Consider the following 13,266-nt stretch of genomic DNA (forward strand, 5'->3'; position numbering starts at 1 on the left):
TGTGACTGGGCAAGTCACTTAACTTCTCTGGGCCTCAGTCACCTCATCTGTAAAATGGGGATTAAGACTGTGAACCCCCGTGGGACAACCTGATCACCTTGTAACCTCCCCAGCGCTTAGAACAGTGCTTTGCACATAGTAAGCGCTTAATAAATGTCATAATTATTATTATTATTATAGAGCCCGGTTCAGCTCGTCAGCGCCTGGGTGTCCGGGGCCCCGGGTGGCCTGTTCGTTCTCTGGGTTGGGAGGGGGCGGAGCGGGCTTTACCAGGAGCAGCAGCAGCAGCCCACCATGCCCACCCTTGAATGGTTTGGGCTGCTCCTCTTGGGTAGCTGGTAAGGGGAAAGTCCCATGTATCCTCAGCCTGAAGTGGCCCAGAAAAGCCTAATATGTAGCCTGGCTGCTAGCCTCCGGCCAATCTGGTCTACTTGGCCTCTCATCCACGGTGCACGCCTGCCCCTCATCACCACCACCAGGTCAAATTTCAGGCAGGTCTGCGGGCTGGGGTCGCGGCACTCGGCTTCCGACTCGCAGCTGGAGTGGGTTTTGGTCCTTCTAGATGGGCCATCCCTGTCCTGGTGCAGGCTGCTGTAATGGGGTGAGAGTGCACGGCTTCCCCCCACCCCCCCCCCCCGACCCCCGGGGCACCATCCCGTGCCCACCCTGGCCGCCTCAACGGGAGTCTTAACCTCCTGGGGCAGCTCTACCTCAGGTGGAGTCTTCTGTCCTGGCTGAGGGTGTGATGAGCTGAGGCCTGGGCTAAGAAACAAGTCTAGAGGCTAACACCCCCACTTCCCTGGTAGCGTCAACTCCTCTCCCGCCGGCCTCCCCACAGTGAGCCGGCCGGAGGGCCCCCCCGCCACAGAGTCCGCTCCCCACCGGGGTCAGGGGAACCGTCTCCGCCTGCTAGGCGAGGCAGCACAAAATGAGGGCTGACCCAAAATACGATAAATGACTTTATAGAATACTTTTTCCGGCTGCAAGTCAACAATACAAAAATACTGATACTGTTTACGGAATACAAACAGAACATCAAAGCTACAAGCTCCAGGCTCTGCGCAATGTCACCGGCAACAACGGGCAGCGTCCCTCGCGTGGTCCCGGAGCGGCGCCATCCTTAACGACCCAATCCGCCTGCAGTAGGGGGTGCGGACCAAGGAGCCGGGGAGCTGCTGGAGTCGTCCCGGTGGGGTGCTTTGTCGTACCTGGGCCCTGGGGTCTTGGTTTGGGGGGTGGAGTGTGGGGAGAAAGGGTCTCACTGAAACGGCAGACACCTCAGCCTCCCGGCGAGTGCCCGGCGGACCCCAGCACGGCCTGTAGACCCACGGGTGCCCCTCACAAGGGTCACGTTTGGATTTCTTCAGGAGACAGAACGTGACTCTCTGAGCCCCACCAAACCCTTTGCCGATTCTCACCACCCACACAGACCGGCGGGAAGCTGCTGGCGCTGGCCAGAGCGGCTCCTTCCATCCCGAGCAACCCCTTCCGTGTCGGCGTCCGGCCCCTTGGCCCACCCTGCGGCTGCCCTGCCACTACATGGTTCAAGTTTCGCTCTGAAAGGCATCAAGTTGAACTCACTTTTCTGCTTCACCCGCTCTCTGGTGAAACCGGGAAACTTGTCCAAGAAAGTTAACTGCCCAAAGGACCAGCCCTCATCCAGACCCAGGCCCAGAGGTCCGCCCTCTCCCCGGACCCAGCCGGACCGGGAGCGCTGGCCGGCGGGGGCCCGTTCCAGCTCGGGGCCAGCGGTCAGAATTACATTTGAAATAGCAGATACGGACGTTGCTGCCAACATCATCGGTAAAGTGTGCAACGCCTCGCAAGCAAATCGCTGGGGGTCAAAACACCGTCCAAACCAAACGAGGATACGCTTTGTCCGGAGGATGGCCAGAGGTCTGGATGTTGGCCAAGGACAGCGCTGGAAAGGGCGAGTGATTTTGATGCTGCCTGTCTTACACGGGAGAGAGCCGTTGCAGAATGAGAAGGGGATGAAGAGTAGCCGGCGGCTGCAGCACCTGGATACCACCGGGCGACGGCCATTTGGGCAACAGTTTGGTCCAATCCGTTGCCGTCTTCCAGCAGTTCCCAAAGGAAATAGTGCAGAATTCCTGCTCTGGTCTCCCTCCTGCTTAGACTTTGAGCCTCATGTGGGACACGGGCTGTGTCCAACCTGATGTACTTGTATCTACCCCAGTGCTTAGAACAGTGTTTGACACATAGTAAGCGTTTAACAAATATCATAAAAAAGCTACCTTCTGAGGGTTTTGTGGTTGTGAGAGACTTTGCATTTAAAATTGATTTCTTTTCATGACCCGTCCCCTGCCTTCCTGCGCTGGGGTGGAGAGAAGCCTCATCCCATAATCGGGGGCTGGATTTGCTGAAATGCTGACACAAGGCAGAGAGGGCAGGAATGGCGGGGGTGTATTTGAAGGAAGCAGAACACGTGAACGACAAACCTCAGCTCCAAGATTTTCTGTCCTGCCACAGCTGGGCAGAATACCGTCCCTGTCCCAAAGGAGACTCTGGTCTTGCCCAGAGGGCAGATTTTTGAGAAGCCCAAGTCAGATTTTCTCCGATGTTTCTTTTCCATTTGGCCCCTGGACATTTCAGTCGGTTTGCAGCATGATGGCGGCGGGGTGGGCAGACAAACCCCGGGGCCCACCTCAGCCTCCTCGCAGCGGTCCAGTCCGGTTCCCCATCACGCTTACCCGTCTCTAACTCGGCTGTCGGCTCCCACAGCCAATCTAATGCTGGACCCTTTCTTTATAAATCATCGCCGCCACGCCTGCATGGCCAGCAGCGGCAGACCTGCCATGGAGAGTCTCTTCTCAGGACATCCACAGCTGCCGTTTAACCGGGAGCTCACTGGGATTTCTAAGAATCTGTTTTCTTTGCAGAGAAGGGAAATTCTCATTAAGGCAATTTTAAAATGGCAAGCAAATGTCACTGAAGTGCAACCCAATTCATTGACTGGACTTTGCTATGCAACAAAAATGTCTTCTGGTTGCAGAATTTCTTTGATTACCATTTAAAGGCTCAAATCCTGGGGTTCGCACGATAGCCGACAATGAGCTAGCATTCAAAAAGTGCACCAAATACATCCTTTAGAGAAAAAAAAATGGGTGTCAGCTTACAGGCAAAAGCCCCCAATGAAGGGGCCGTTGAAGGTGGGTGGAAACAAATCACTTATACAAAGTGGGTCACTGACATCTCTCGAGCTTGAGGTCAACAAAACTAATCAAGTCACATTGCTTCGACACATAGAATACCGATCAGTGGGGTGACCCATTAGTGCATTTTATGGCATCTATCCCCTGGGCTTCTGGTGAGATGTGCAAAGATCAATGTAGCCAAAGCCACATTCGCAGTAGATCGCATGCGGGGGCAAATCACATTTTTCCACTTGGGATACTAATCCTCTCTTTTGATTTTGGAACTAAAAAAGGCCACTGAATTCTCATTATTTAGCTTTACTTCAGAGTTTTAACATTTGGGCCTTTTGGGTACTTGACAAATCCCCGAGCTTGGGAAACCTCGGGCCCAGCGGAAAAAAAAGGTCAAAATTCCTCTTCTTCCAGCGCCCAGCAATCCGTGAGGCAAATTCCCGGGCTTCCGGGACACATGCAGCGGCGGCCAGGAGAGCCCGGAACGGGCTGCCGCTCCAGCGTCGCTCAGAACAACCGACCGCTCCTCTGGTGCAGTTGGATAAGGAGGAGGGGGAAAGCTGAATGCCAGTGATGAAACACCTCCAAAAACATGCCCTTTGAGGCCAAATGCTAAAGACAAACGCCAAGCCATTGGTCCCAGGGTGGTCGTCGTGCCAAATCTAACTATAATTGGGATGCTTCCACCACCACCAAACTGGAGCTCAGGAACCCTAGTGCTGGGTGGAGCTGGAAGCTGGATTGACAAGGGAGAGACCGTAGGAAATTAGAAGGAACAGTCGTAACCCAAACTCATTGTGTTACAGAGCAGTTCTGGCTCATGTCAGCATCCGGCCCAAATAAATGCCCCTCCCCGCCCCCGGCCTCGGCCGGATCCCGAACCCAGGCCCAGATAAAAACCCCAGTGCAGACGTGTGGGACTGTCCCAAGTGCTTTCCCCAGCTGTGCTTGGCCCCTCGAGGCGGATCCAGGAGCCCGGGGACAACCAGTGGGAGATGAGCCACCACGTCACCTCTCCAGCGGAGGCTGCCAAAAGCAGCCAGAGGTACTGAGATGGCCCTGGAGGGTTAGACTGGCCGGGGAGATCTGAACTGGGCCAGATGACAGTGCCCGTCCCCGGGGGGAGGCGGAACACGGGCGGGATCCAGTTGGTCCAGATGGGGCAGACTCGTGCAGCAGGAAGAAAAAAAAAGCCCTGGGTGGCAGGGGATTCCTTCTCCGATGAACCACTGGGAAACCCTTTAAAAATCAGATTCAGTTTCAGTCAACCAAGCCAGATTTAAAGATGTGGGCACCTAGATTCAAAGACTCCCACCGATGCCATCTTGAAACTTGGAAACCCCAAAGTTCCCATCAGGATCAAAATATCTAACTCTCCGGAAAAGCGTGGGTAACGGTGTCCAACCTCAGGGCCAAACCCGACAGCCACCTCGGAGGGGGGGGGTGGGGGGGGTGGGAAGGCACTTGATTCCGATCAAATTGGGCAGTAGTCACCTGTGGCAGACCCTGGCACTTTACAAATCAGAATGTTATCAGCTCCCTCAGGTTCAGTCTGAATTCAAACTCACCTCAGCTCACATTTGATCTGCTTTTGTCCCTAGGCCCCGCCCTGGCGAGGAACTACAGTTACAGTGCTGAGGACAGGGCTTGGCATGGAGTGAGTTTAATACCAACATTATCACTTATTGTTAAGCGACAGTGGAGCGAGGTGAACTGTTTTCATCATCTGAATACTTGGGATCAGATTAGAAGCCTCCTGAATTTGAAATCTGCTGCGTATCGAAGCTAGGGACAGGGGGATTTCACTCGCACCCCCACCATCGCATGGGGAATCAGCTCAATTGCAAATTCTCTCTCCGCAGCTCGAGATGAGGGAATGCCTCTCTCTCCCAATCAGTAACCCAAGATGGCCTTTCATCATTCAGCAGGAATTGCTGCTAGCTGAAACGGCTTTTATATGATACAAAAATGGCTATTCTAGTTCAAGCAGTGACCCGAAAGAAGCATCTAGGCTCTCGGGCTCTCTCCTCTGACTTGTCTGGCCAGGAACAAACAGGAGTAGTGGGCAATGGGAGTGGGAATCTTGCCTTCCTCTCCCCTGCAGCACCGTGATCAGGAACTGAAAGGGAAAGCAGAAAGCCCATTGGGCCACGGACAGTAGCAAGTTCACCATCTCACATGGAGAACAGAGTAGCTCCAATGGGCTCAGAGCCCAGGAGCCCGTCCCCTCAATCAATCAATCAATTGTATTTATTGAGCGCTTACTGTGTGCAGAGCACTGTACTAAGCGCTTGGGAAGTACAAGTTGGCAACATATAAAGACAGTCCCTGCCCAACAGTGGGCTCACAGTCTAAAAGGACCTCGCCCACAGGTCCCAGGAGACCCTGCCGGCCAGTTCGGAGTCAGAATGGGGGTGTTCCCGGGGTCACGTACCAGTCATAAATGTGTGGGGTGTGGGGTGCGTGAGAGGGCTGTGGGGACCTTAACCCCTGCTGGAGCCCAATTCACCATTTCCCGCTCTCTTGCTGACGAGGAGGGTTTTCCCAGCATCTTCTCCCCTCTTCCGGCAAACCCACAAATTCCAGGAGACGAGCCCCACAAGGCCCAACGTTTGCCCAGTGAAATTCTGCCCTGTACCCTTCCTGCAAGTCTCCACCCAGGCAGGACTGTGTTCCTCCTCTGTTTCTCTCCAGGAGTTCTCCCTCCCCTGCCCTTCCACGTCTCTGTTTTGGGGCAGTGGTAAGAGAGGGCCCGATGGATCTGACCCTGCTCTCCCCCACAATGGACTCCACCCTGTTTTTCGGGCCCAGGGGTTCCCATCTTCCTAGTCTCCCTGATCAGCAAAGTGAGGAGGAGGAAGAGGGGCGGAGATTGAAAGCAGTAGCCAGGAACCGAAGCAACCGGATGGAAAGGTCCGTCCCGAATTTGCTCTTGGACGGGGGTGGCTGGTTGCCAAGGGGCCCCGGAGCTCATCGGTACCCCAGTGTAAGGGAAAGGCCGGGCCAGTTCTGAGTGCGAAGAGCGCCAGAGTGACGCCTGATTGGACAGGCCCTGTTTCTAGGTGTCCCGTGCTGCAGGGGAAGTCCTTGACAGGCCGGCCAGCGGATGTCCTCATTTGTTTTTGTTGGTTTTAATGCTGTGTGTCAGGGACTCTACTAAGCACTGGGGTAGATACAAGATAATCAGGTTGGACACAGTCCCTATGCCACAGGGCTCGCAGTCTTAATCCCCATTTTACAGATGAGGAATTTAGAAGTGAAGTGTGCATTTAGCTTTAATTCTATTTGTTCTGACGACTTGACACCTGTCCACACGTTTTGTTTTGTTGTCTGTCTCCCCCTTCTAGACTGTGAGCCCGTTGTTGGGTAGGGACCGTCTCTACGTGTTGTCAACTTGTACTTCCCAAGCACTTAGTACAGTGCTGTGCACACAGTAAGTGCTTAATAAATACAATTGAATGAAAATGATCAGGCTGGATCCAGCTGCTCAGGTCGTTCAGCATTCTGGGATGCTTGTAGAATCACCGAAGGTTTCCAGAGAGCGTGGATGGAGCCCAGGCAGAGCCTGACCAGAGCTTAGACACAGCATACTCTAACCTGGCCGGAGCGGCTGGGGGTCGCTGCCTAGAGGGCAGGGCAGTCTAGCCGGGCAGTCTCAGTTTGGTCGCATCTACTTCCCTAAAGCTGCCCAGAACAAAACCCAGGCCCGTACCAGTCAACGCAGAACGCAGACAGCTCAAGAAATTTGCTTCGTCTTCCTCATTTGATTAATCTTGGCTGGAGAAAGAGTGTCTTTTGCCGGGTGGACATACTTGCTATTTGTAGTGTTTGAGCGGTTTTTGAGGTGGCATCGCGTATGTGATCGTGACCTCTCTGGAGTTAGCTGCATTAAAGCCCAATGGGGAACAGGGGCTGTAGCCCATCTGATTATGCTACATCTACCCCAGCATTTAGTGCAGTGCTGCGGCGTGTTAATGATTGTCCCAAACTCCCCCGCAGGCTGGTCTGCCTCTCTCTGGGCCCGCCTCTCTCATTCATTCATTCCATCGTAGTACAGAGCACTGCACTAAGCGCTTGGGAGAGTACATTACATTACAACGAGTTTACAGTCATGCCTCTCTGGGCCTGCCACTGGGGTCTCCAGCAGTCCCAAGAAACTCTCTGGTTTGAGGCTCTGCCTCACAGAAATTTTACAAGCAGCATGGCCTAGTGGAAAGACCATGGGCTTGGGAGTCAGAGGACCTGGGCCCTAATCCCAGCTCTGCCATTTGCTTGCTGTGTGCCCTTAGGTAAGTCATTTACCTTCTCTGTGCCTCAGTTTCCTCAACTGTACGATGGGGATTAAATACCTGCTCTTCCTCCTACTTAGACTGTGAGCCTCATGCAGGACAGGGACTGGCTCTGTACCTACCCCAGCGTTTAGAACAGTGTTTGACATGTAGTAAGCACTTAACGGATCCCATAAAATAAAATAAAAATTGGGACCAAGCAGCTAAGCCTCCTTTTGCCAGGAGCAGGCTCCGGGGGCCTCTCCGATGGGTGGGCCTCATGGCAGAGGCTGGTTGAAAAATTATGTATTTCTCCAGGTAACAGCGACTGCTTGGTTGACAAATTCATTCATTCCTTCATTCAATCAATCATACGATGCAAGAATTTTCTGACTGGAGGCAGACTGGCCTGAGTCTGCCCATCTGAAATCCTATAACTAGAGCACATACGTGCAGGAAGAAAAACCAAGAAATCTAATGGCTGCAACAGAGAGTGAAAGCACTGGTCCTTCCACTCAACACTTCTACAAAAAGCCCAACTTTTCTTTTCAAAGTCCTGCCTCTCCAGACAGCGTGGGCCCCGGGAGACTGTGTGGGGAAAACGGTCCCGAGGTCGCGGTTGAAAGAAATGGACTTACTTCTTAGCATTCGGGGGTTTACCGGAAGTACGACTAGGTCTCGTTTTCCATGGTTAGCGCAGGATTGTTCATACCTGAGGGAGACACAACAGTACCGGAAGAGCGGGCATCAAAGGTGGTCCTGCTCGAGGCCACCCTGTGGAACCCAGGAAACGTAGGCCATAGTTGGCCTCCGTCAAGAGGGTCCTGGTAGCCGCAGCTCTCAGAAACAGGTGGAAAGCAGACCCCGAAGGCCCAGGTGGGACGCTTCCAAGTCAACTCAAACCCTGACTGCTCCCCCCTTATTCCCTCCCTTCCCACCCAGAACCCGACCCCTCTTGCTTAGTCTCCCAGCTTAAGCCCCTTCAGGCGCACAGTCTCTCCCAACCCACACCTGGCTGGGTCACAAGACATCTAGTCCACGAAGGCACGAAGCCGGCCAGGGGCCAGCCGGCTGTTTCTGGGGGAAAGCGGCTTGGGTGCTGAAGGCGGGTGTGGGGGCCAGAGAGGGACTCCAAGGCTCGGAGGCCGCCAGCTCCTTGAGTCTAGGGGGGACAGGAGCGCACACTGCTCGCAAATCTCCGGGAGGCCAGAAACTGTCCACTGCACAGAGCGCCCTGCCCCCCCCCAGGAAATCAATCATTCAATCAATCATATTTATTGAGCACTTACTGTGTGCAGAGCACTGTACTAAGCGCTTGGGAAGTTCAAGATGGCAACATATAAAGTCCCTACCCAACAGTGGGCTCACAGTCTTAAAGGAAACCCATCGGTGGCTACTAAGCTGCTTGTCGGCAGCGAGGGGAGAATGAACGGAGCAGGCATAAAAAGGCTGCAAGAAACGCTGGATAAAGAATGAGGATTTCATGTTCAGGACACCAAAAAGATGATTTTTGACTTCTACCCTCACAATTTAACTAGGAAAAGCAGTTAGCTCTTTCCCTTTGTGGAGAGCCTGTCTCAGCCTAAATTCCTGGCGGAAGCAGCATGGCCTAGTGGACGGAGCTCAGGCCTGGGACCTGGGTTCTAATCCCAGCTCTGCCATTTGTCAGTTGGGTGACCTTGGGCACGTCACTACACTTCTCTGGGCCTCAGTCCCCTCATCTGTAAACTGGGGATGAAGACTGTGACCTTCATGTGGGACACTGTTGGACTGTGTCCAAACTGATTAGCTTGTACCTACCCCAGCACCTAGAACAGTGCCTGGCACATAGTAAGCGCTTAACGAATACCATTAAAAAAAGTGTTTGAGAGATGAGATTCAAGAGCCTTAGTACAGTGCTCTGCACACAGTAAGCGCTCAATAAATACGATTGATTGATTGACTGAGACACTGGGGCGGCAGCTCCCGGATTTGGGGTGAATGGAGTCCGTGGGGTAACCAGCTATGTGGGTGATGGTGGGTGGATGTATCTCCACTCTGTTCTTGAGACTGAAGCACTCCTAGGCCAAGATGCCCAGATTCCCAGATCTGCCACTCAGGACTGAATCGGTCCCTTCGGTGGTTGTCCAGACAGCGGCATGTGGCTGAGGCCCAAGCAGCCGGGACCCTGCACATTAGCCAGTCGCCATTTCCCCCTCACTAAAGACCAAGTTCTGTTCTCCCCAGACCCCCAAAATGCTAGGAATCCCAATCAATCCATCTGTGGGAATTATCCAACGCTGCCCGTGGGCAGTGCCCTGTGTGCCGAGCGTTTGGGAGAGTACAATAGAGGTAGAAGCCCTGGTCCCTGCACCCAAGGGCTTCCGGTCTCACAATGATTGGAGCACTGGTTTCCAAGCAAAGGACCCAGGCCAAAGGTGCGGAAAGAACTAAGAAGAGGGGTCAGAAGAGAGAAGGCAGCGAGAAACGGGGAGAGGGAGTGGTCATCTGGGTAAGAAGCAGCTTTCCAGCATGCTGAGTGCACAGATGAGGTGAGGGGCTAAGATGAGGCAGGGTCCAGGTTCTTCTCTGTAGAAATCGTCTGCACAAGGTCCAAGGGTAGAAGGGTGGCTCTATGCCTGGCCCTTCGCACTTTCAAGGGCCCTCAAAAAGTCACATTTGGGAGGTTTTCCCCGATTGACCTCCCACCTTCCCACCACCACCACCCTATAAGGTACCCTTGTGTCCCTTATTAGCTTCGTCATTCCAGTTAGAGTCATTTCTGCTTAAAATTGTCATTACTGTCTCCAAAACCCTTCTGAGATTGCAGCTCTGCCAGGAGGCCTTCCCCAATCACCTCTCAACTTCCCACTTTATATTCACCAGTTGACTCTTTGGCCCTACTGCTGAGTCACCTGAGCTGAGCACTTCCCAACATTTCTTGTATACTCTAATGACTCCTTCCATCTGTAATTTGTTTCAGTGTCTGTCACCCCTGCTAGGCTGTGAGTTATCTGAGGATAGGGCCTGGATCTAACTCTTTCGTACTCTCCCAAGTGCTTAGTACAGTGATCTGCACACAAAAGGTGTTCTATAAATGCTATTGCTGAGGAAAAGGAGGAAGAACATCCCCAATTCCCCAGTTGGTTCTATCCATTGCGCTAAAGAAGACAGGCTTCAGGGGGAACAGGCCACGAGGAACAGGCCACACTGAAAAGTGGCATGCAAAGTGCCACCCCACCCTGCCCCCGCACCCATAAGCCCCAAACTGGCTCTGAATGCGACTCTTGGTTCCATACACCAACAGGGCTTCCCAAGAGCATTTCCCATAAACAGCTGTGGTGAAAGCGTGCCTTACCAACTGTGCCCATATCGGAGCTCGTACTGCTTTCGGCCCAAGACTGAGTGTCGGTGAGAAGGTGGCTCTGGGACTCTCTTAAAGGCTTTGCAGGAAAATGGTGGCTTTCAGGGCTGAGGAGACAAAGGCAAAGAAGAGAAAGATTGATTAGAGCAGTACTTGTGAGCGGTCAGAACACAAGACACAGGCCTAGGCATCCTTGACTCTTCTCCTGGTCGGTGGTTACAGTTTTCCCCCAAGCCTTCCCGTGGGAATTGCTCGCTCAACTCCCAGAATGCTCAGAGGGTTAAAACAACTTTCTGAGCTCTCCAAGAGAGGGGCGTTTGTCCAATACCTTTCCATCTCTTTCCTCCCTCCCCTAACATGAGGCACACACGCATGTGTGCAGGTGAACTCTCGCTCCCTGCTGCACCCTTAATGTCTTTGTGCTTGTCTGATTTGTGGTCTGGTCTCACTGCATCAATCAATGGTATTTATTGGGTGCTTACTCTGTGCACAGCACTATACTAAGCACTTGGGAGAGCACAATAGAGTAGGTAGACACAATCCCTCTTCTCAAGGTGTTTACAAAGAACTAACTTTTTAAAAAAAGAACATTTAGGTTTTATTCAGGTTTAACTAATTTGGAAAAGTAAACTTACAAACGCACCTAACCCTTCCGCGGCCAGCCTGAGCTGATGGAGCACATCTGTGGACTCCATTGACATCAGCAGAAGTGACGCATCTTGGCTTGCTAGAGCGGTGTGACCTAGTGGAAAGAGCAGGAAGCTGGGAGTCAGGAGACTTCGGTTCCACTGCCAGATCTGCCACAGGCCTGTTGCTGTGGGCTTGGAAAAGTGACTGAACATCTACGGGCCTCACTGTGCTCTTCTGTGAAATGGAGATAAGGTGTCTCCCTCCTCTTTACACTGTGAGCCCCATGAGGGACAGGGACCGTGTCTGATCCGATTAACTATTGTATCTACCCTGGTGCTTAGCATACAGTTAGCGCTTAATAAGTACATTATTATATAATAATTGGTAACTGGAGGGTTTGGTCATTTGGGTATCGGAAGCCTGCCTTTGTTTCTGGGATTTTTCCCTTCCCCCGACTCTGTAGAGGGTCTCCGGTTTCCTGGGGTGACCGGACCTGGGGTCAATTCTGCTGAGCTCATGTGTCACCGTCCTCCTTGCTTCCCTCCTTCCCCTCCCGCAACAAAGTCTCTCTCCATGTCCCAGTTGCGGTATCGCTTATTTGGACTGGTGCTGGGATCTGACCCTCAAAGTTGAGCAGGACTGCGGCCTTACCCCTGCCGTGCTTGCCAGCTGGGAACTGGAACCAGGAAGCAAACACAAACCTGGCTCCTTGGGCCTCTGGGAATGCCCAAAGGGAGTGATATTGTCCCAGAAATGCCTGCCTTGAAAGAGCGCAGGCCTGGGAATCAGAGGATCTAGATTTTAATCCCAGCTCCGCCCCTTAGTTAGTTAGTACAATGCCTGGCACATTCTAAGTACTTAACAAATACCATAAAAAAACAAAATAACAAAACAAACAAACCAAAGAAAAAACAGCTCCAGCATGGAATGGTGGCTACCAGAGTTTTCCTCTGCTTTGCATTGAGGTTTGTGGTATATTCGGGACAAGGCTCCCCACAGCCTGTGAGAGGTTATTTCCACCACTGCCCAGTCCTGGAAGTGATAGTCAAGATGGAATCCGCACCTCAGGGAGGTAAAGGTCTGGCACACCATGTGACCCCCCAACAGCCACGATGCAGTTGGTCAGACTCGGTCCAGATCAAAGGTCCCCACCTTCGGTGAGCTTTAAAGCAAAGTTTTGGTGGGGTTGGGGAGACTGAAGCCACACCACTTGGGAGAAGTCATGGAGCAGGGGTTCGTGGCGTCCCACATCCCCCAACCAGAACTACACTGGTCAGAAGGCTGGTCCACCCATGCTCTCTCTCTCTCTCTCTGCAGGACAGGGACACCCATGGCCACCAGCGAAGCTCAATTCTGGGCAAGGTGAGGAGATGCAAGGCCTAATGAACATCTGACTCAGCCTCTTGGAGTCGCCTGGTGATCTCATGTTCTCCTATTTGTGTGTGTGTGACATCTGAATGACCAGAGAAATGTCATGGTTTCTTTTTTCCATATTTATACCCACAACGAGAGTCTGGATGAAGCAATGCACAGCAGGCCTGACCACCTGAAGCCATAACATGAAACACAAATGTAAAGCCCAAATGGAACCTAGATAGTGGTTACTTTCTAGACGTGGAAGTCAGCGCCGCGGGTGTGGAAGGCTGTTCGGGGTCCTGGTTCACGAGACAGGTTGGGAAGGAGCAGCCATCTCCTAGACTGCAGAAACAAAGCAACTCAGAATCAGCGGCAAGCTCGCCAACAACAAGCACCCCAAGCGATTCCCACAGTCGCCACAGCTCTGGGGGTCTACGAGGGGCTGGGAGAGGAAAGGCTGAGGGTTGGGGTGGTGTCCCAAGAGACTGAATCTGGATGGGGG

At 52.9% G+C, this 13,266-nt stretch overlaps 1 protein-coding gene across 5 annotated transcripts in view; it reads right to left on the bottom strand.

Annotated features, from left to right (window-relative positions):
* Positions 1-946: 946 nt before the first annotated feature.
* ZDHHC2 (zinc finger DHHC-type palmitoyltransferase 2) overlaps positions 947-13,266 on the bottom strand; it is a 38,338-nt gene continuing 26,018 nt past the window's right edge. The window contains exons 10-14 of one of the 5 annotated variants that reach the window (XM_038755121.1): positions 13,014-13,106; positions 11,422-11,520; positions 10,773-10,885; positions 8,074-8,147; positions 947-3,105 (exon numbers count right to left, since the gene is read on the bottom strand). In XM_038755121.1, the coding sequence (XP_038611049.1) occupies positions 8,107-8,147; positions 10,773-10,885; positions 11,422-11,520; positions 13,014-13,106 (346 nt within the window). In that variant the 3' untranslated portion in view covers positions 947-3,105; positions 8,074-8,106. The other 4 variants (XM_038755119.1, XM_038755120.1, XM_038755122.1 and 1 more) reach the window with 4 other exon arrangements.

Source organism: Tachyglossus aculeatus, chromosome 12 (assembly GCF_015852505.1).
Source record: "Tachyglossus aculeatus isolate mTacAcu1 chromosome 12, mTacAcu1.pri, whole genome shotgun sequence".
Taxonomy (NCBI): Eukaryota; Metazoa; Chordata; class Mammalia; order Monotremata; family Tachyglossidae; genus Tachyglossus; species Tachyglossus aculeatus.